This window comes from Orbicella franksi, chromosome 9, assembly GCF_964199315.1.
Source record: "Orbicella franksi chromosome 9, jaOrbFran1.1, whole genome shotgun sequence".
Classification (NCBI taxonomy): Eukaryota; Metazoa; Cnidaria; class Anthozoa; order Scleractinia; family Merulinidae; genus Orbicella; species Orbicella franksi.
Window position 1 is genome coordinate 27,190,474 of NC_138153.1, and position 22,724 is coordinate 27,213,197.

At 39.5% G+C, this 22,724-nt stretch overlaps 2 protein-coding genes and 1 long non-coding RNA gene across 3 annotated transcripts in view; 2 read left to right on the plus strand and 1 right to left on the minus strand.

Moving 5' to 3' along the window:
• Positions 1-22,724, minus strand: part of LOC145497159 (uncharacterized) — a 171,838-nt gene that overhangs the window by 19,245 nt on the left and 129,869 nt on the right. The gene's annotated exons all lie outside the window — the stretch shown is intronic.
• On the plus strand, positions 24-17,118 carry LOC145496601 (integrator complex subunit 13-like). Its single transcript, XM_081476304.1, has 22 exons — positions 24-347; positions 1,626-1,700; positions 2,440-2,624; positions 3,633-3,713; positions 3,827-3,899; positions 4,087-4,212; positions 4,973-5,057; positions 6,063-6,170; positions 7,152-7,195; positions 7,789-7,834; positions 8,187-8,261; positions 8,342-8,445; positions 8,696-8,777; positions 9,059-9,135; positions 9,610-9,681; positions 10,420-10,505; positions 11,045-11,126; positions 12,277-12,361; positions 12,893-12,947; positions 13,417-13,577; positions 14,351-14,498; positions 15,237-17,118. Exons 1-22 carry the CDS (start codon positions 111-113, stop codon positions 15,268-15,270), a joined length of 2,121 nt encoding a protein of 706 aa, XP_081332430.1. The 5' UTR covers positions 24-110; the 3' UTR covers positions 15,271-17,118.
• On the plus strand, positions 18,649-21,851 carry LOC145497163 (uncharacterized). Its single transcript, XR_014050655.1, has 2 exons — positions 18,649-18,784; positions 20,249-21,851. It is a non-coding gene; the product is annotated as an uncharacterized LOC145497163 (long non-coding RNA).

The window sequence follows — 22,724 nt, forward strand, 5'->3', positions numbered from 1 at the left end:
CGTAATGTACTCTGGGAATGACTGGCCTGTGTAACCAAGCTTTCAAAAATGGCGGATGAAGTTTACAAAAACTGACTTGCTCTTCCAACAACTTCTAGGACTTTTCTGCGATGACTAACGACACATCTACACCTCCTGTTAAGAGAACGGTAATTGTTCTAGACCACAGTTCGAAATTTTTGTCGCTTTCTAAGCAGCATATTGATTTTGATGGCGGTGGAAAAAAAGGGAAAGGAAAAGGTTCCAGCACATCTTCTCCTGTGTTCAAAAGTTCCTGGACATGCAGTATAGAGGCAGCGGTCGAATACTGTAGAATTGTTTATGATATATTTCCAAACGAATATCTGGTAAGTGAAAGGAAATTTCTTTTGTGGTGTTTTAGGACAGGCTAGTTTCTAATACCCAGGATTATAGCCAAATTATTTACATAGCTGATTTGGCAGCCAGGAAACGTAAAACGATTGGTTGATGTGACAAAGAGTTCTTTTGTTTAACTTTTGGCAAAGCAATGTTTATATATAAACAGACATCTTCCCTTTAAAGGAGGCTACTGTAATTAGCTGTTTTAAAACAGGGAAGAGATTTGTATTTGTTTTCAAACATCCTTTATGTTACTTAAATGTACAACTGGTCAAACTAAATAATTCTTTTCTTCGCCAGCCAGCTGTTCTGTGGCTGGCATATCATTAACAGTAGGTGACATCACTAGTATCTGCAATCTGTAATCTGAGATCCTGTTGTAACCTCCTGTTTGGATTTCAAACCTTTCCATGTTGCAATTTTGGGTTGACAGTGTTCATGTTGTGAATTCATTGGTAAAGGGTATTTTTGTGACTCGTGATTGGCCCTTTTTTTTCCCGTGAAATGTGAAATGGCTAATTTTTTCCTAGTGAATCGTGATTTCTATAGTCGCTGTGAACCGTGATTTTCCAAAACGTTCTCTTTTATTTTCCGTGAAGCGTGAATTGTAAAAGGGCTGCTTTATTTTCCGTGAAACGTGGTCTATACCCCCCTTTACCACCCTCTTTTCTGAACCAGCCAGCTGTTCTGTGGTTGGCATATCATTATTTAAGTTGAGTCCTTGAACGGTTGATGCTAGAGAATGCTGATAAAAATATTTATATAGTAAATTATATCAGCAAACCATATTGACCTCTACCACGATCAAGATTGATTGATCACCTTATCATGAGGAAAGTGGTGTGACATTAAAACATATTGGTCATACATGCATGTCTTTTTCTCTTCTCACCTCAGCCAAAGTTAAAATTTGGTACATCACTATGGGTATCCACTTATTAAGGGTTTATGAGGTGAATCCACATGATTTTCACCCCACCCACCCCCTGTTTATAAAGTGTTTATATAGTACTATAGGAATGAAAGATTGTGTTCTTCCAGAAAAAAAAATCCATCTTCCCCACCCCTCACCCCTCTCTTCTGCTCCTATCCCTCTAAACTTTAGCTTTGGAAACCCCTGCTTATTAAGGAATTTTTGATCCCCTTCCATTGGTGGAGATGGATATTTCTTTGAACCAGGCAAAAAAGAATTCTTTTACACTGTCTGGATTTTCTTAATGAATGGTTATGAATTTCCTGATTGACAAATTTGTTAATTCCTTCAGGTCAAGGTGGTTGTTTCAGATGATAGTGCTCATGTTGTGAATTCTTGGTCCCATGAACAGCAGTGTGTTCCACAGGTTTTCTTTTTGTTTTTTTAGTTTGATGTTATGGTTTTCTAGCAATCATTGATATTTTTATGGCTAAGATACACTCTCTGTAGCTTGTTGATGAATGCCCATAAGGTGTATTCATTAACAAGATGCCTCATATTCTGAAGATAAAGATAGTGACAATTGTTTATTGCAATTTACTGTAACTGAGCAGCAAACTGATTTATATCAAAGCAAGATTCATCCATTCAAAATGGAAAGCATGACGGTATTGTAGAAACCATGACTTTCTCAGTTGCCATTTTGTGGCGAACCATAAAAATACATCTTCAGGCAATCTTGTTCAAGTTTTTCTGTCTCCTTGAATATCAGTGAGACTTATTTTTACTGCAGTACCATTTGTTTCACTGTGTTTTGATTTGAATTTCGAGTCTCATGGTTTTACTGTTGACATCTTATGATTTTAGTAAACACATGCTTTTGTTTGAGCTCCGCTCGAGACAAGTTTTGTTTTTCCATGAACAATGCATGCAAGAGAAATAAAGGGTATGAATATCAAAGGGTAACATGTTAAAAAACACATGTACCTAACACGTTACGAAAATGCTCAAGCACATTTCCTTCATGTTAAGATTGTGGTAAAAACACCCGAACAATGTTCACCTATCTCTGAGCAGTACATTATGTCTGAATGCTATTGTTCCAATATAATTCATTATTTTAATTGCATATAGATCTCTTGATAAGTGTATTGTTTATTTCGTAGTTGCTCAAATCATTTGCTGGTCTTGGCCCTCCTAAGGAAGACAGTGATGAAGACTGTTCCATTATGCATGGCTTAACATCTGCTGTTCAATGTCTGTATGAACCATTGCCACAAAACTCAAAAGCAAACCACACACATACTGGTGATAAAACAGGACGCATCATCTGCCTCACAAACTTGAAAAGGTCAGCAAGGTCCTCACAGTGTTTACAGTAAGGACATTCAAACCATGAACATTTGACATTTTAGAGAAAGAAGGCTCTTCATATAATTAACAAGATTTGTATTTCTACGGTGTAAACATGCTAAAAGAAATACTCTTGGCCCTCATTCTATAGTCATTAACAAATGTACAAAAATGTCTAGTGTTCACGGTTTGAGTGTCCACAATGGGCTACCTCAGTGCTAACTATTTGCTTAAAGAGCAATGTTTAGCTATGACATTATTATTCCACGAGCATGCATTGGATACGAGATGATAGATAATCAATGAGCAACATAGGGCTCAGTTGGTTATACTCATCTCATATCCAACTAGCATGAGTGGAATATTATTACTTTAATAAAAGCACCCCCAAAATATAGAAAGCTAATTAAAAGTTCAAAATAAAAATGCCCCCAAAAATTAGGTGTACACTTATCCTATTTGTATAGCATGGTATAACTGCTCATATACTGTAATGGCTAAGTCAATAAAAAAACTCTTGAATTGCATTATCCAATGATTCAGTTTGTTTATAAATTTAAATGGGTGACACATGAAGGGGTTGGTGAATGGTGCTTCAAAAACTGTGGATGTTGCGACAGTTTTGTCTTATTTCACGGGCCTTACAGTCTCATCTTTTAAAACATTTTCATTGAAGTCTCAGTTACACAGTTTAAAAAGTCACAAATGTCACAAGCTCAAAAACAAAAATGCTAGGCTTATATTCTTTCAAACTCTTGCATTTACCATTCACCGCCACTAGATCTTGAAATTTTTTAACTTTTGGCAGGCCAAATCTTAAGGTATCAGTATACCAAAGTTTCTCAGTAAACTGATGACCTTTAAGCACTGCTTTAACCAAAAAGTAAAGTGACAATTTGTCCTCAGGTGTGGACAATACATCCCTGCAAGTGCATAACGTGTGTGCTGTCTGATAGCTCAGTGTTCAAACTATATTTTAATTATTATTATTTTTTTTTTTGTACAGTGAGGCCCATGTTCACACTCTGATAGCATGTGTACGAGATGCATTAGAACAACAGAATAGTGGAACAGCTGTGAATGACAGGTACATGAAATTAACATTAATTAATAATAATCATTATGGTAGCTCAGTTGAAAGTCATCCTTCTATTGATAATGATTGTGTAAAATTAATTCACATCATCTTCATTCCCTCAGGCATGCAGACCTCATTTTAGTTCATGTTCCTCAGAGTGGAGATAGTGGAAAGCTCACTGAGAAAGCACCAAAGGTATTAATAACTAATATGTAAAAAGCAACCCAGATTAATGAATCAATCAATGTAATTTGGACTGAATAGTTGCATATTTTCCTCATGGTAAAAGGAAATCATCTTCACTCACTATGAGTTTTTGCTTGTGAAGATACTAAGCTTACTGATAGTAAGGACCAATATGCTGTGTATAATTTTTGTTCAGGGTTCACCATCACTCTCCACAACCATCTATTCCCACAAAGCTTCGCAGTTGGTCAGTAAGCTTGGCGCCATGGCTCAGAAACATTTTAATCTGAAATCGACAACAGTCACAGGAATCCCAATGAAGGTATGAACTGTGTTTCAACTATAACAACATAATAAGGGATATCTGATGGTCCCATTCAATTTAAAAGTGCTTGCAAAATTTAGCATTTGTTTGAATTGCTCGCAAAATTGGATGAGTGCTCACTGGCTCTTGCTTGCAAAATTTTGGTAACTGCTCGCATGCTCGGATTCTCCTTTAAATGTGCTCAATTGTTGGAATTTTGTGAATCCTTTGGGTTTGGGTTAGTGTGGTAGCTTTTAGCTTCTTCTTGTGGTGTTCACAACATCAGGTTAGAAAGCTTTAGATCTTCTGGAGCATCCACCCACTGACTCACGTGAAGCTACACGAAGTTAGTTATTTTATAGATATCAGTCCTAATTTGGCATCAAATAAGGCATAATTGGCTATAAGCTGTTGGGATTGGTTGAACCATGGTTAGTTTATGTACTTACCTAACTTTGTGCCTACTGTCCTGTTTTGGAGTTGTCGACCCTGTAACCTGGTGCAAAACATTTCCCTTTAATAAGATAGAGATTCTGGCTAGGAGAACATGAACAAAGTGCTTGCTGTTCACCATCTGTATTTTCTAAAGTGCTTGCTGCTCTCAAGACAAATTTTATCACGGCTTGTTCTTGTAAAAATAAACGCACTGCTCACATGCTTGCAAATGCTTGCAAAGACCATTCGATACTCCTATAATGTTATTGTCTGTTTCTAGCTGATGTTGCACGTCGGAAGCAGGGTCTTAATTCGATTCCTTGAAATATTCTTTTAATTCTAGGAAGAGCAACACTCTGGTAGTTCAGCTAATTATGATGTTGAAATCTTGCATTCTGCTGAAGTTCATATGGAGCAAACAGTTGCAAGTAAGAATTCCCTTGAAGTCTACAACAACTTTAAAATGTTTGGAAATTGGTGTGGTTTCTGCATGACAAATGGTTTCAAGAATTGCGTATGTTTGTTCAAAACAAACATTTTTGGTTAGGCTCAATTACCAGCTTATCTACGAAAATCTAGACTCTTTTGGTGGCTTTGTTTCTGGGAAGCTTACATCTATCATTGGGGGTGGAGTTTTTTGTCAATTTGGGAAAGGAGGCTTGTTATATTCCATTGAGTTTAGTTTTGTTGGGTGTGTGGGTGGGTGGGGGCAATATTAAGATTAATTGAAATTTTTAGATGTTACAGGCTGGTGTTTTTTTTTGCCTGGAAACTTCCTTTAAGGCTGCTGCACACTAACCGATTTTTTGTCAGCTGACAAAATATCTTCACTTGTCAGCTAGTGTGCGGTGAATTCAGACAAGTCTGTGACAAGATCAGGACTTGTCGGGAAATATCTGACAGTGCTAGATCTCAAAACATCTTGTTGGGCCTTGTCAGCTAGTGTGCGGTGGACCAAGACAATTTGTTGGGGTTTGCACACGCCTCGACCAATTAGGAAATGTCATGAGAGTCATGTCAGTGGAATAGGTGCCATCTTGATTTTGGATGACTCGGCCCCAAGCCTTAACGCGGTTAGTCGCAACAAAAAGTCAGCTAGTGTGTGGCAAGCTCATGGCCCGACAAATTTTAACCTGATTTGACCCCAACAAAAAATCTGCAGTTCTACACCAAAAAAACAGCTAGTGTGCGGTGGCGGTTAAAAAGTGATTGCAACTCACCAAGGGTTGTTCATCATGAATGTCAAAGAACCCCTAAAAAGCACTAAAACTTGCTTTGAGGGTGTTGTTACAATGTACAGTAGATGGCTGCATTGTACAGATTTTGTACAGACACCCTGAATGATTTTTGACAACTGTGGATTTTGAGAATTTCAACACCTGCTTGCTTTGTAAATTATAGTTAAAATTGATATCTTTTTTAACCTCTGGTAGGTGTGTTCTGTGGTGATGAAACTTCACCAGTAAAAAAAGATGGAACTGTTGCTGTCAAGGACACTGTTCACCTGAAATGGTGTACTCCCAAGAACACGCATGCTCCAGGTTAAATGTTTTCTCCTTGCACATGTGTAGGAATGCTCATAATGTGGTTTAAATGGAATCCTAAAGGAGATACCTGAATTATAACTGGCTGATTTCTAACAGAAATCACACTGTTTCAGCAACAACATAAATGTGCAGTTTGAGAAAAGTTTCATAATTTATGCACCTTAAGGAATTTGGTTGATAATTCTCTTGAGAGAGATGTTGAAAGTTACGCAGGGAGGAGCAAAAGGCTGTGACTGGAGGTGGGGAGGCAGGAGGAAGGGAGGAGTCAAACCAAAATCCTTTCATGGGAGAGGCATGGATGTTTTCTGGAACTGCTCAATACAGGTTTATATTAAAATTATCCCCTGTAAGATACTTCAATAATGAAATCTTTTGACTACATGTAAAAACCTTGAAGTTTTGTGTAACTGATTTTACTATAATTTACCAACAGTAGCTATATTTTATGTCACTGAGGCTTATTTTAATTTTCTGAGCTGGGCTGTTCAAAGCCTGATTAAGCTAACCCAGGATTAGCAAGAATTTTGATTTCAGTTTTGTGACTTTTCGGTGAGTTTTTCTATTATTGTTTGTCCTTCAGTTTTGAAGTTGAATAATCTTAAACTGCACAAAACATAAGCAGTGAAAAACAGTTGTAGCCAAGAAAAATTAGTACTTTGGTTATCTTTTAATCCTGGGTTAACATTAACCAGCTTTTGAACAACCCGGCCCTGAAGGTTAACAGAAAGGTAATAACCTGAATGGAGCTGTTGTTGTTGTTGTCGGGCCCGGGTTGTTCAAATGTCAGATAATTAATTGTATCTACTCGATAAGTGTTGACAAAGAAAACCGTGCTATCCATTGGATAGTAATTTATCCAGTGGATAGCATTATTCATCCTATGAACAACTGGGTCCTGGTGGAGTTAAATGAATTGAATTTTGCAGTCAAAGACATATTTCAATCAAAGCACCCTTTCATTCAATTTTCTTTTAGAGCTTCAGGCATGCACTGGGTGTCACAGAATCACTCCAGTTGAGGTACATATACTGGCTACAATTTAATAACGTTAAAGGTGTTAGTTGTCACAAGCTTGACTCTAAGAAGTTAAAAGTCAAGCATATTTAGATCCAGTGGAGGAAACCTACCAAGCAATCATGGTCTAGTCTTAGTAGTGTACTTGGACTGAGCGTTTTCATGAGTATTAGCGTCTTTCGTAAGAGTTGGGGCTCTTCTTGTAGGCTCCCCCCTCCCTCCGCTTTCGTTCCTCCCTCTTGTTCCACTATTTCATCAGTATGATGGGTTCCTGTTTTTTCCCTTCTGCATGGGGGCTCATGGCTCAATTGCCAGGGTTTGCCAGCGAGCAGTCTCCATGTAGGAGCTGGCAGTCACTAGTGGATACACACAGTTGTCTCAGGCACCCAACCTCCATTTTGCTAGGATGTTGTGAAATGAGAATTTGTGCTGCAATGCATGTGAACTTTTCATCCATTTGATGCAAAAAATTTTATGAATTTCCTAGTATTTGCTAGTATGCATTCAAAGCTAATGTAAATTGTACTTGTCTAAATGTTATTCTTGCATTTGTGAATCACTATAATTTAAATTTGGATTCTCCTTTTATAATTTGAAGATTAACAGCAGACCTACAGCATGCCTCATATCTTTTCTTCTGCAAGGTAAATCATTCTGACTTGTAGACAGCTATCTCTTATAAAGTATAAAGTTTAGTGTGGAACATAACTAGTCGAGCTCCCACAGGACACATCACTATGAGATCTGAACAGAGTGGCAGGGAGATTGACCAGGAGGTCAGACGATAAATGACTTATCTCATCCACCATTTTTGTACATCCCCTGTTGAGCTGCCTAAACCTAGTGAAGTAATAAATTACAAGCACTGTACCTTCTTGAATGGAGTGCTTGCAGAGTAGGACGCTACTTGATTGTTATCCCTTTCAGTTCTAAAGTCGGACAGAAACTGTTGGTTTTATCCATGTAGTTTACTCCTCATCTCTTATTTACTGATAGGTCGACAAGTCATGTTAGAACAGCCCAAGAAGTCTGGTGGAAAACTAGTGTCACACATATTGGCAAGTCATGGAGGTGATTATTTAATGTTATCAATGACTTTCATTATCTTTTACTAGCTGGGTTCTGACGCTGATTGTCGGTTATATTTTTAGGTGACATTTTCATACACTGTCTAGCGACTTATCGGACTCCAATGGAAGATCCCCCGTCTATAAGTGAAGGATGTGGAGGCCGAGTCACAGATTACAGAATCAATGTAAGTCCTCTGTTCTTTCGAAGTCTTGCTATGTATGTTCTCAGTGGGTCTTTAAGGGAACTCAAGAATACGGTACAGTCATTATGCTTGATTGTGTAAAACGTTATCCCTGTGAAACTATGAAAATTTCACTGCCATCACTTCAACCATATACGAGTACAGATAACGATACATAATTCAACTGTAAAAGATGGTCTCTTAATAGTATCAGAACCTGTTTAAACTGGAAATTGATTTTGTTTATCAACAGGATTTTGGTGAATTCATGAAGGCTAACAGGCTTGCACCGTGTTCATGGAATAAAAAGAAGGGGAAGTCACCTCTAGAGAAAGGTATACCTTTTTAGAACTTACCTTCAATCTGTATTGTTTTGACCACCAGTGTTTAGGTACGCTCACAGCTGTCATAAAATTGCGATAAGCATTTGGGAAAAACCTAGCACAAAATCAATTTTTAGTTTTGATATTCCGTTTGCATTCAGAGGCACAACAGCTTTCTGCTTTCAGCTGTACCCATATTACCTTTCTGTCTTGTCGCGTTAACTCAGTCAATCTGAGGCTTTTAACTGGCGATGTTAATTAAAATAGCTGTCTATATATTTTGACATTTAAAGGTCTTTCAAGACTGGAGCGTTGTACAAGATACTGGCCTATGGTGATCAGTGAAACACTGCTTTGTAATATGATGCAGGTAACGTCAGAAAAAAAGATCTGAATTCTTTGTAAAGGAATATTACCGATTAAACTTAGCCTGAATCTTAGGTAAAAGATCATTTGTTTAAAATTAAAAGTTGCTTTTGGTTAAAAATTTTGTATCAATTTTTGAGGACTTTTTGTGGGGTTTTTCATTGTTAACAAATCAAAAATCAAGTTAGTTGGGGGAGGAGAAATCAATGTAGCGTGACGTGGTAGTGTATTGGACCTGCAGTTTTCCGCTGTTTGATTGGTCGAGGACTTGGAAAACCAACAAAAAATTGTTATTTGATTGGCTGGGGACTTGCGAAGACCAACAAAAGTCTCTCAAACAGTGGTTATAACATATCAGGTTTTTGTTTGTTGTGCTATTCAAGGAAGCACACCAGAAGATTCTTTAGCAAATAGCTACACCATCTCCTAGTAGTCTTGTGATCAGTTTTCTTTTTCTTTTCTTTTTCTTCTCAAACAGCTTTTAGAACCCCTGCCATTGCTGATTATGAAGGAGACAATTACAGAGAATGATGTACTTGAATGTAAAAGAGTAAGTTTTTGATATAAAAAAGAAGAATTGTAAAATCACCAAATAAAATACAACAGCTGCAACAAGCAGTTTAAGTGCCCATAATGTCAATTTTTTTTTTTCGCTCATCTAATTCTACATTTCACCTAATGAACTTCTGCGAAGAAATTTTTCGATTTGGATAAAACGCAATTTTTTAGGAATCTTTACAAAGTTCAAAATTCTGTTTTCTTGGGGTCGACCCCTGCCGCTGATCACAACAATAACGTGCTCAAAATGGCTGCGTGACTGATGCCTGTGACGTAGGTTCAGGAACCTACGATGAAGACTGCTGTTGTTTTCTGGATCATTAACGTTGTTACAAAGAGCGGCAACGTACCTTTCCGGCATTTTAAACTAAATGTAGACAACTCTGAAGCAAAATTTCCACTTGTTTTCAAGTCAGATGAGTCATGACCCAAACCACGTGTTCCTGAACCTACGTCACGACTCACTTCAAACCGAGGAAGACTGGTGCGAATGGCGGACCAAAATGGCGGCAAATTTGAACGTCTTTATAAACTTATAAAAAAAAAATTGCGTTTTATCCAAATCGAAAAATTTTTCGCAGAAGTTCATTAAGTGAAATGAAGAATTAGATAAGCGAAAAAAAAAATTGACATTATTGGCACTTTAATTAATAAGGTCAATGATTACAGCCAAGAATTATTCAAGTTTACTTGCAGAAATTTCTCGTACGTATTTTATTTATTTAAATAGGTGATCTACAGAGTCCAGGCTATGGAAAGTAGAAATGATCCACTCCCCGTGTCCATGACAGGTATCAGAGGAAAAGGACCAAAAAGGTAAACCATAGTAATCACTGGCTTTAATAGCCAATCATAACAAACGCGACAGCGCAGTGAACCAATGAGAATTTGGCACGAAAACATACAACCTGCGCCAAGTGCGAGAAAACATACACTCGTGCCAAGCGCGGAAAAACATACAATCTGTACGAAGAGCGGGAAGACGCGGAATCCGTGCCAAGCGCGGGAAAACACGCACCGGTGCCAAGCGCAGGAAAACATACGCCGATGCCAAGCGCGGGAAAGCAAACGATCTGTACCAGGAGCGGGAAGACGCGAAACCCGTGCCAAGCGCGGGAAAACACGTGGAAACTAAATCACGATTGATTTTTATTTTACTTCTCACTGGTTGAAAAAGAGGGTGTTAGAGCTTGTTTTAATGGTTTTACAATCTAGTTTGAGAGCTGCACTCACGCAAAAGCAAATCAAACTTGATTATTTTTGAAGTTCAAGTTTACACAATTAAAATGAAATAGATATACCACAAGGAAGAGGTCTTAAAACTAAATAATTATATTGATGTTGCCTTTTGTCAGGGAGGAGCAGTATCGCCAGGTGTGGGCTGAACTAGAAACTTTCCTTGAAGCCGCTAGCAAGACATCCAAGATGCATGAAAAGGTGACGCATCTTCATATTTTCTTTGGTGAATGCTATACATTTCTTTTCATGATAGTTCTAAGAATTTGGTCGTCCATCAAGACAAATCTCTTCTTGATTATTTTGTATGATACTGTAAGAAATTTGACTGGCCTCAAGGGAAGAAGTTGGTTTTGTTTCCCCTGTTTGCTCGATATTCCCCTGGGCGAAGCCGAGGGGAACATTGAGGATCGGGGGGAAACAAAACTCACTGTTCCTCGTCGGGGCAGTCATTGAGTGTTTTGTTATACCTCCCAACTCAAAAATAGAACAAACTGAGAAACAATTATTTGCTTGACGCCGGGTGGGACACAAATTTGCCGCGGTCTCCGAGGTACACGATCTAATCACGAGGGAGTCAAAAGATCAAGTTGTTGTTTCCCTAGGGAGTTAGTGAGTTTTCTTCGCTCTTGGGGGTTTGTGAGTTTTTGAACCATGACACGTGACACGTTCTGCTCCAACTGGAAAACGTATTGGAGTCGGGAGGTATAACAAGAATTCTTGCTAACTGTGAGGTTAATCGAATTGTCGGTAAAAGTGACTCAAACTTTGTAACAATTTTGATGTGATTTTGTAACTTTGTTGTTTTGCTATTGCCTCGAGCCATGCTGCTTAAATCCTAGCTTTAAATTCTCAGTTCTAACAATGTATTAGGCGAATATTTATTCTCTGTTATCCAAAGAGCAAAATTCCTATTCGTAGGACCACTCGAATTGTCTTTTTAGCTTTCTCTTCAATCTAATGTAAAAATAGCGAGGCCATTTGTTAGTTCAGTATTCTGTAACATGATCTGCGGATTCAGTCAATAGCCCACTTTCGATATAATAAAATTCAGTGAGGCCTAGAGAACACAAACAAAAGAAATGAATAAACATGGTCATTCAATTTCCTTTGTTTGTGTACTTTACACCTCGCTCTCAAGCTGAATTTTATTATATCGAAAGTGGTCTATTCTCAGAGATGAAATTCCAACTAAAAAGCGAGCGAGATCCTGGCAAGAGTGGCGTCAGCCGTCACAAAGCCGTGATGTCGTGATATCGCAGGAGGAAGGCGCCTGAAAAAGTGGCTGTCATTTCTCCCGACTGTTTGAAGTTAGATACACCCTAAAATTCCGAGGCTAACAATGTTTCAGGTACTTGAATGCCTGCGTGGAACGAGTCCCACGAGCAGCACCACAGACAGCCCAAGGAGAGATACACCTACCGATGAAATTGAAAGTGAGTAATTGTAAAGGGAGCCCAGACAAACTGTTTGCGTGCTGTCTACATTTACATTTCTATAGCAAATGATAATGATCTTTATTATTTGTATAGTAAACGGTAGAGGTTAAGTCTTCATGCGAGCCAAGTGGCTGACTAAGCCGGAGATCCCAGTTGTGTAGCATGAAACGACTAAGAGTATTTCTACTCCCCCCTGGATGGGATGCTAGTCCATCGCAGGGTTACCTCCAGTATTAAGTTCGCCGGTACCCATTTATACATCTGAGGGGAGAGAGGCACTGTGGGAGTAAAGTGTTGTCCAAGAACACAGCACGGTCAGGCCCTGGCCACGGTTCGGGGACATTGCGTTGTGTTTTGCGTGTATAGTAAACACCCAAGTAAACAGCGAACCCAAAAATCCCTCAAACCTGCTGAAACTGGCAATTTTTTAGCCAAAAAACGATAGCACAATGTATATTTTGCTCAGCTCCAACTAACTTGACATTTGGAACGGGCTTCTGATCTTGTGTGTGTTTTTTTCCCGAGCAGAAAACACGCAGTCCAGGCTCTCGGAAGCCTCGCTTTCATGGCAAGAGATTGACAGGTCAGTTGGCACGTGATCTACCATTATTGGCTTTATTTCTGAAGTCTAGTCGAAAACAAATACCATGACTAGGCTACGACGCCTTGTGAAAAATGGATTTATATTTTACCTTCGAATTTCGCAACTGTGTAGATCTGTTCAGTACGCCTATTGGTCTTAACACTTGCGCAGGCTAAATATGCAATGACAACGTTCAATCCAAAGATAGGAAAAATTAGCCATTGCGGTTCACGTTTTCCAAAAACGTAGAACTTGGCCATTTCAAGTTGTTGTTTTGCAGATGACGGGTAAGAAATGTACCAAGATTCAAAACGCACGTGCAGAACCATTGTTCTACTCATTAAACCTTTCGTTTGGTGACATTCTCATTGGCGTCGCCGTCGTGGTTTGCTTAAGCTACCAAATAAATAATTAGTCCCTTGCCGAGGTTACACAAAAGTTCCCTACCGTTATCATTGCTCACCCTTAGATATCAGAGCATGACGGAGAGAGAGAAGACAGACTTCAATCGTGGAGACACAAACAATGAACACTTCTTTAAAAGAGGTCTGGGGTCAGCAGTTACAGAGCAGGCGCACAAGAGATTACGAACAGACAATCAGCCAGGACTCAGTAAACAGACAGGTAGAGGTGAGAAACGAGTTTGAGTGAAAGGTAACAGTGGTGTTAAAATACTTTAGAATTTAAAAGCAGAACATTGGGACTTGATAGTGTACATCCGCTAGAGCCAGCAATGATAAAAGTAGACTTTCTTGGAAATTTTCCTGGTGCATTTGCGGTTGACACAAACACGCAAACGACTATAGCATCAGGGACTGAAAAAGTCGAAGCGGTTGACTGACTGCCATCTTGACGGATTGATTCAGGGATTGTTTTTGATCGGTTGATTGCCTGCCTGCCTGCTTGACTGACTGACTGTCTGTCTGACTATCTGACTGACTGACTGACTGACGGACGGACGGACTGAATGATTAACTGACCGTCTGACTGGCTGACTGACTGACTGACTGACTGACTGACTGACCGACTGACCAACCGAACGACCGACCAATCGACCGACCGACTGACTGTGTGAATGAATGACTGAATGACTGACTGACTGACTGACTGACTGACTGAATGAATGAATGACTTTCCGACTGACTGACTGACTGACTGACAGATAGACAGACAGACTGACTGACTGAGTGAGTGACTGACTAACTGACTGACTGACTGATAGACTGACTGACAGACTGACTGACTGACTGACTGACTGACTGACAGACTGACAGACTGACTGACTGACTGACGACTGACTGACTGACTGACAGACTGACTGACTGACTGACTGACTGACTGACTGATTAACTGACCATTCAGTGATAGATTGACTGACTGAATGCTTTCTTGCTGGACTATAGGTGCAGCAACCTCTCTGTTATCGATGTGGAACAGTAAAATGAACGCAATAGCTGCGTCACGTCATGAGGAATTTGCCGGCAGACTTCAGTCGACAGGGAACAAGGCTGAGTTGTACGTCAGTCCCATGGACACAGGAAGCAACAGCAGGTACACGCACTTTACAGTCACACCTAGAGAATTTCCGTTATGGAAAATTAAGATTGTTTGTGTGACTTGAACTTGCGATATCGAAAGCGTGGTGCCTGGTTAGGGAAGCGTTCTTTATCGAAATGTTGACTCTAAGTTGTGTCTTTCTTTTCATCGCGGTGGCCCCATGGTTAGTGCGCTCGTCTCCGGATCGAGCAGTCCGGGGTCGAGCCCTGGCCGGGAACATTGTTTTGTGTTCTTGGGGAAGACACTTTACTCTCGCAGTGCGTCTCTCCACCTAGGTGTATAAATGGGTACTGGCAAATTTTATGCTGGGGGTAACCCTACGATGGACTAGCACCCCATCCAGGGGGGAGTAGAAATACTCCTAGTCGTTTCATGCTACAGTAACCGGGATAAGCGCCGGCCTGATGGGCCATTTGGCTCGTACGCAGACTTTACCTACCTACCTTTTCTTTGGGACTGGCAATGATGGCCTAATGGTTATTTAGCACGCTAGTGTTTGAATCGAGTGGTCCAGGTTCGAGCCCTGGACAGGATCATTGTGTTTTAGGGAAGAACTCTTAGAATTCCTCTCTATGCCCAGGTGTATAAATGGTATCAGCACATTTAATGCTGAGGGAAACCCTGGGATGGACTAGCGTCCCATCTAGGAGTGTTGAGGGAGAAGCAAAAATGCTAATTTTTTGTTATGGTTCAGTTAAGCCTGATGCAAGCTTGAAATTTTTATTTTTTCAGTGGTAGAGGCACTCCTGTGGAAGAATGGCTTTGACTCGATGGTGCATGACACCACAGTTCGCACAGTTGAGAAAGATATTCTTGTCGACAATTTCTCGTAAACAAGCTATGCCCCATGACTGTCTGGCTCTTGTTGCTGTGTCAGAAATAGCGGGAGTTGTCACGTGACCGAACGGTCCCATGTTGCTTGGCAACCACACCAGCGACAACCGCTGGCTCAGTGAATAACTAACCGAAATCTTGGATGGTCATAATTGTTATTGTTTGAGACACACGAAGTCACAAAGAAACATTGGTAACTAACCATCGCCGGTCTAGACCAGAATTTGGTCCAAACACATGACTTCACGAACGTTAAGTGTAGCTTCTCTCTAAGCGTAGTGTACAGTTCCTTGTGCAAACATGCACTGTAGCTAGATTACTGTTCTCTGCGGTCTGTTATTACTGTAAATAAATATACTTTCTAGAAGATAATCATAACTATAGCAAAATCTCTTATATGATTGATTATCAGTACGCCCTATTTTTTACCAAACTAGAGCGCGAGAACCTGAGGTGTCCAATAACAAAGTTTCTAATGACAAGGTATCCAGGAACAAAATTCGCGTGCCACGCGAATGTTAGGCCCGTTTTCCGCCCTGGCCCCGTCCACATTACGCTGGAGAATTTGAAAATGCAGCTTCATTTCTACGGTTAAGCCTACCGTACACACTAATCCGTCGCGAAAACGGAGCTTTTCGAAAACGCTCTTGAAACCTGAGGAATTTGAAAACGCCGGCTTTTCGTTTTCGCGTGGACAGAACACATTTTGAAAACGAAGCTTTTCGAAAACGATGACGTCACGATAATCATGTGATTTCTCTGCCCGAGTCTTCCTCAAACACAAAAACAAAATGAGCGGTGATTGTTGCGTTTTTAAATTCCTCCGGCGCAGTGTGGACGGAAAACATTTGATGCGTTTTCAGAGTGAAACCTCCGTTTTCCAATTCCTCCGGCGTAGTACAGTGTACAAGGGGCCTTATGCGGATTGTTTGGCAAGCTCTAGACTTGGACTGTAAATTTCCAAAATTGCGTTTTCTCTGAGATATTCTTTTCGCTGGTTTTCCTGGTAGGGTACTATTTTTTTTCAAAGTCCTTCGGTTCTATATAGAGCCAAGAAATTTCCTGTGGATTTTTTAACTGCAGTATTATAATTCCTTTTATCGTCCATTTCGCCGTATTATTATCCTCCCGAACATGATAAGACCTCATAAAAGAACATCTTGGGTGACAGGAATTCCAGCTGGAGAATGTTAAGTAAACTTTACATTAAAACGATTTTAGTAAAGTTTTAATTTTCCTGTTAGATGCCTGTTAACTCTGTTTACCACGCGTAGGAGCCACGTCTATGCAGTCTTTATTTGTTTTATAAGAGCAAATGACATTGAAGTGCTTTCCCGCTTGTTCGCTGACATTTGGCAACTCAGTGTTGTTCAAGTGCTCGTGTGTTCGAAAAGGCAATTCCTCTGCTATCACGACCATTGGGCCATCTTTGCCATGTTTATGTTCAAAGCGCATCAGATGTACACCTCTGTAACTCTGTAATGGTGTAGCTTTCCCGTGTAAAATCGCCGATTTTATGCGTGGTGTCTGCGAAGAACGTGCCGTGTGTCGGGTTGGTTTTTCACTGCGTGAAAATTCTACCTTGGAAGCCTGGCGTTTTTGTGACATTAAGTTGTGTAACTACGAGTAGTTCGGCACAAAATGGCGTTAATTAGCCTCGGTTTATCTTTGAAAATTCTCAATTGTGTTGAGAATTATTTTGGCGATGTCGGAATTGTATTCGCACTGTGAATCAACAACGACAATGTCTGAACTTTTCACACGTCTGGAGAAAGTTCCACCAAGGGTAACATAGTGTTGTCTCTACTTTGGCAATAGCTTGTAACCTTCACGTTCGCTTTGCTAGTTTTACTTTGCACAACAAAGCTACAAAAGCTAAACCGCTGAAATTGGTTCCAGGTTGCTTAGTGATATGAAATCATCAGCAGGTGGGGGACGTCTCATTAGATCTTTAATTTGCATACATATTGAAGATTCCCCTGTTTACAGAAGAGTTTTGCATGCAGAAACACCTTTATGGTGAAAATCACCTGCGGTTTATTCTAATAATTTTTAGATTTAGGGTTGAATTGTGCGAAAAAATTGTGAACTTGCGCGAGAAACATTTCGCGTTATGAGGCATTGAACTTTCAGTATTCTGTTATAGCGCAGATAATGTTTACCTTTTCTCCTGAGAAAAAAAATCGGCGGATTTAATTGTTGCGATTTTTGAGGAATCTTGAAAACAATAAAGGAAACTGAAAAGTGACGAAAGTAAAAAGAAAAGCGTACGATAATTGTTGTCTGAACGTTACATGTATAATTCTGTGAAGTTTGTGGTCCTCCTTCCAGACGAAAACAAAAATCTCATTTGAATTGTTTTTTTTTCTTGCAAGCCTTTATAATATCAAACGGAGCCCGAAAATTAATGTCATCGAGGTTTTCGTAATGACACGAGTTTCAGGCTTTGAGTAGTTGTCAACACGACGAAGCAAAACTTAGTTTACCCCAGATTTCATAGTAATATGGAAAAAGCCGTTGATGATTGGCTAAGGACAGCCACAGGCATCCCACTCCTGCTGAGTCAAAATGCAAAGTTTGCTTGGCAACATCAGTATAAATGAATTGAAATTACCTTAAATCCAACCAGCGGTGGCTTAACATCACAGAAAACATCACAGTATTCCCAAAAAAGTTTAGAACGAAGAATTATGTAACCTTCCCATTGCGCGTCACAATGTGATTGTGGGGTGCCTGTGTTGTTGCTAAGTAACAAATGACGTATTGTATTTGGGGCTTTGTTTCTTCTGCATGTCTTGTGTGAGCGATGGGAAATCTCGTTAAACCTTTTGTTCATTATTTTTGTGGGGTGTTCAACTAATGTATATTTTTGTCTTTAATCCTGTGATAACAATATTTATACTACCAATCTAATTACATTTTCGGAGCTGCACAAAAATATTTATCAAAGAGGAAGGAAAATAGAATTTCAAATTTAAAAAAGCAAAACCAAACCAAAAATAAAAAAACAGTAATGGGTTGACACCCAGAACAAAGGGAAGTGTGTAACAATGTTAAATACGGTGACGGCTAAGACTGTAAACACAGAAATGTTTTCGTCCTCTCTATGTCTAAATCCCATTACTGAGGAATGAATTATTCATATTTTGCTCAGAAAACCTCACTTTCTAATCACTACGAAAACAGCGGTATGATGTTATTTACTCAAAAAAATGAAAGGAAAATTGTCTTTGTTTTGCAGACAAACACCGATTTGATCTGTCACATCAGCACATCCGGGGTACATGACATATCTTCATTTTCAAACTGACCTGAGAGCGAAGGTTGACAGAGTCGTTGTTGATTCGCGTTGCTATAGAGCGCGTTTCAGGCCTCCGTAACTTTGCTTGGCTCTGGTGGATTTGATTCCCCGTTATAATTAGAGAGGAAGCCTCTCAAGTGCTCAGGTAAGCGAAATTTGCACTAACTGAACGCTCGTTTGATTTAAGCTTCCCCGTAGAACACTTAAACTTACCGTAAATTTAAATTCAGCTTTGACAACCTTCGTCGCTTACTGTGTTTTCTAATTCTGTTTCTGTGCAGTTCTGTATTGTTTTTTGGTTACTGAATTTGGCGTCGCTCATGTCGATTCATGCACAGAAAGTTGATAACTCGCAATTCAATAAATAAATAAGCTTGCATCCTGGTGACTATATTTAGCTGGTTTTGTGAGCCTTTGTTTGTGGCGGTTACGGTTCGATCTTTGTGCGACTGATGAAAATCAAGAAATATGCGTTCATTCGATCGTTCATCGCTCTGCGAAAATCGTTTGAATCGGTAAATGCTCTCTCCCTTGCAAAACCGCAAAGTTTAATGCAGAGCTTTAGATTCACGTTGTGTACGTTTTCATTTATTGTCGCGCGTAAACGTGAAGCTTAACGTGTGTGCAACTCAGCAACACATTGAAATGAATATGAAATTAGGCTTAATGACAGGCAAAATTTTCATGTTTAACTGGTTAAGTTACAAGATTTAAGATTTATATTTAGTTGAACAGTAATCTTTCAAGTTGTACATCTCAGGTTTATTTATTACAGCAGTGTTTGTGTGTTGTTAATCCCCTGGTTTGGTTTTCTTGATAATTGTTTTTATTGTCCGGCCACAACGTTAAATTATTCCTTTTTGTGGCAATTCCCTGGGGGTCATTGACAATGATTTGTTTGCCTCGCTTGAGTAGGCGCGATCTCGTCCATAATATTTAATAGTGAAACCCTTAGGGAAATCTTATCAGCTGACAGCAATATATCAATTTGGTTAACTATACTGTGCTTCTATAATAACTTTTAAGTTCTTTTTCACGCGAACATATATTTTTCATACCCACGCTGGATATGAGCTTACGTATTTTTCTGCCGACATTAAGCCGAAAATATTCTTGTGTACATTTATAGATTACAGAGTTGAGTACATGTATTGCAGTTTAATAACGAATGTGACGAAGAATTGATTTATCAAATAGAATACCGTGTTAAAAAGCAGAGAATTTACTGTACTTTGCAATGGCGAAAGATAGTTCATTTAAAAACACTGTGAGTTTGTTGTATTTTATTTCCCATCAACACGCAAAACTGTTCTTAACAAATTTCAGCCGTGGGTATATTCCTAACATATTCTCAAAATTTCACCAATTTCAGCCTCAATATTTTTGAAACAAAAAATAATGTAGTGGTCGTGTAGCGTAATTCTTTCACAGAGAAGATTATTTTATTTTCAAAAGTATTACACCATAAAACCACAGGAAAGCTCACACGAGAAAAAAATCAAAATGTAACGAGTCTTGGGATGTTGTGCGTCGCCATGGTGATGTAGAGATGGTTGTAAAATTTGCAAGGGCATAGTAATTGACCTTGCTTCACAATTTATTTTCTCAGAAAAACAAAATTTGGGTCTGTGGAATGACCGAGTTGAATATTGGCTGCAATACTACCAACTCCCTCCTTCATCACCACGGAACGATAACGTAAACTGAATCACTCTGAAGCCTCCAGATTTCAACATCGAGTCGAGTTCATGCGTAATTTTCCAAGCGTCGATTCAACAACTCTACCTCGCATCTCACAAATTGACTGCTTGCCCCAGAGTCGCGTGAATCCAGACGAGTTCGAGCAGAAGCGAAGGGCTGACAAAATAGAAGAACACAAAAATCAAGTCATGTCTCAAGCAGCCGCGTTGAAAGAACAGAGCTTTGGCCACAAACGGACTCAATATCCCTCGGGGGTCTTGCCTCCGATTTCACAGATATCCATGGGGGGAAGGCAGCTCCCTGCGGACGGAAGCACCCAGGGAGGCTTGAAACTTCCCCCTATTTCTCAAGTGAGCTGTCTAGGGGGATTCGTGGATGACAAACACGTAGTAGTGAAGCAATCAAAGTCTCGGATCCGAGAGACCGATTCTGACTTCATAAGGCTGTCCAAAGCAGGAGGTCAGAAGAATCTGCTCCATTACATGGAAGCTAATTCCACGCCGCGCGCGGACGCCACCGACGCGAGCGTGACTCCTCGCACGCGTTACCTTCCCGGGTTCACTTCGGAGGCAGACCCAAGATGGCGTCCATCCCACTGGTCGGACTTCTCGCGTCGAGGACAAGCCAGAAGCGATCACAGACTTATATGGAGGTAGATAAATGCGAGAACTGACTTATATAGAGGTAGATAAATGCATGCGAGAACTGACTTACCAACAAATGCTGGCGTAAAAAGCTTATTCATATGCTCTTCGACTGTTTCAAGATTTTCTTACTTGGAAAGTTTCATTGCCTTTTATTTTGATAAAGTAACAGTAGCCCGTTCTAACGAACAATAACTGAACAATATACCTGATTTTTGTCTCATTACGTGTAAAATATGACAAAATTGAGTGAATGATAAATATCTGTTCTTTGTATCAGAGTTTACGTGAAGTATTTCCTCCATCAATGCCCCGTCCGCGTATTTCAAATTTTAGGTTTCCCTTGGTCAATCTCCAGGACTGAATCAGTTTTATCTTGATAAAATTTTATTTTTGACAAAAAATAACCTGGATTAGTCCCGCCTTCTCTTACCTCAATTCTTGTAGTTGTACGAGTTTACATTTGAAATTCCATGTTTTATACCGGTGTTTATTCAAGGACGGGCGCTCAATCGACAAATTACGCGTTTTCTTTCGTCTAAATCACTGTACATTCCTATTAAGGTGGGTAATCTAAGGGCCGTTGTAGACAAATCAACGATAGCAGAACTCAAACAATTTCCTTGGTTAGTTTTTTTCTGAATATTATCCAAACAATGTACTGACATCTGCGGTAGACCGCGGCTGCAGTCAGTGTGATGGACTGGACGCCAGTCACAAGAGGTAGTTGTTCCACTAAATGGTTCAAGTTATTAAAAGTTTTTGAAAAATTAGATGTACCGATCAGGATGTAAATACTGTTTAAATAATAGATAAAATCATGTATGTCCAAGACGTTTACGTAATAAAATTACATTTTACATGCCAGAGGTGGAATTCGTTTTGTTGTCTTGAAAAAATTGAAGCTAGCCTCCTGAAGCGCGCGCAAAAAAAGTACGCGATACCAAACCTATATTTCTGTCTTCTTTTTTCCTTCTTATTGTGCATATCTTCTTTGATAGTTCAAACAGTTGTTTTTGACCTTGTTCTTTATTGCAAATAGTGCTATCATCTCTGTCATGCATTTGATTAGCAGGGTCAGCCCCTCACAAGCTATGATGAATTTAGGATTAACTCGAATTAACTTGTAATCATCTTGCCATGTTTCTTTGATTTTGCGTAAACAGCTGTTCATATTTCAGGCAATAAGAATTCTCTGTTATCCTTTTGATTTGCAGGGTTTACTGCTTCGCAAGCTTTGATTAACTTAGGATTAACTCGAATTAACTTTTAATCGTCTTGCCATGTTTCTTTGATGTTGTGTAAACAGTTGTTACGCTTTCAGGTAACAAGAATTCTTACTGACTTTGCGTCACTTCACGCTACTTTGCATGCAAGCGACTTGCAATTGTTCGTTTCTTAGCAACAAACTAAAACTTAAATAGAAACTCAAGACACGATCTTAAATAAGACCGAGCTATGCTGATCTCAATTATTGGTTCACAAACTTGCCCCACATTGCAAAACAAAAACCAAAAAACTTTCCCCTAAGCCAGTCTTTACCCGCGAGGGCATCCTTCTTTTTCAGTCCCTGTTAGTCAGTCGAAGTCGATCAAACCGGTCATTGGCTTAATATTGTAATTTGGCTTAGTCGCGAATTGCCGCGTTTACATCGGTTTACGTGGTTGTTTTCCTGAAGAAATTCTGCCCAAATTCTGGATGAATAAATAGAGCATCGTTTGTTAGTCGTATCGCTTAAGT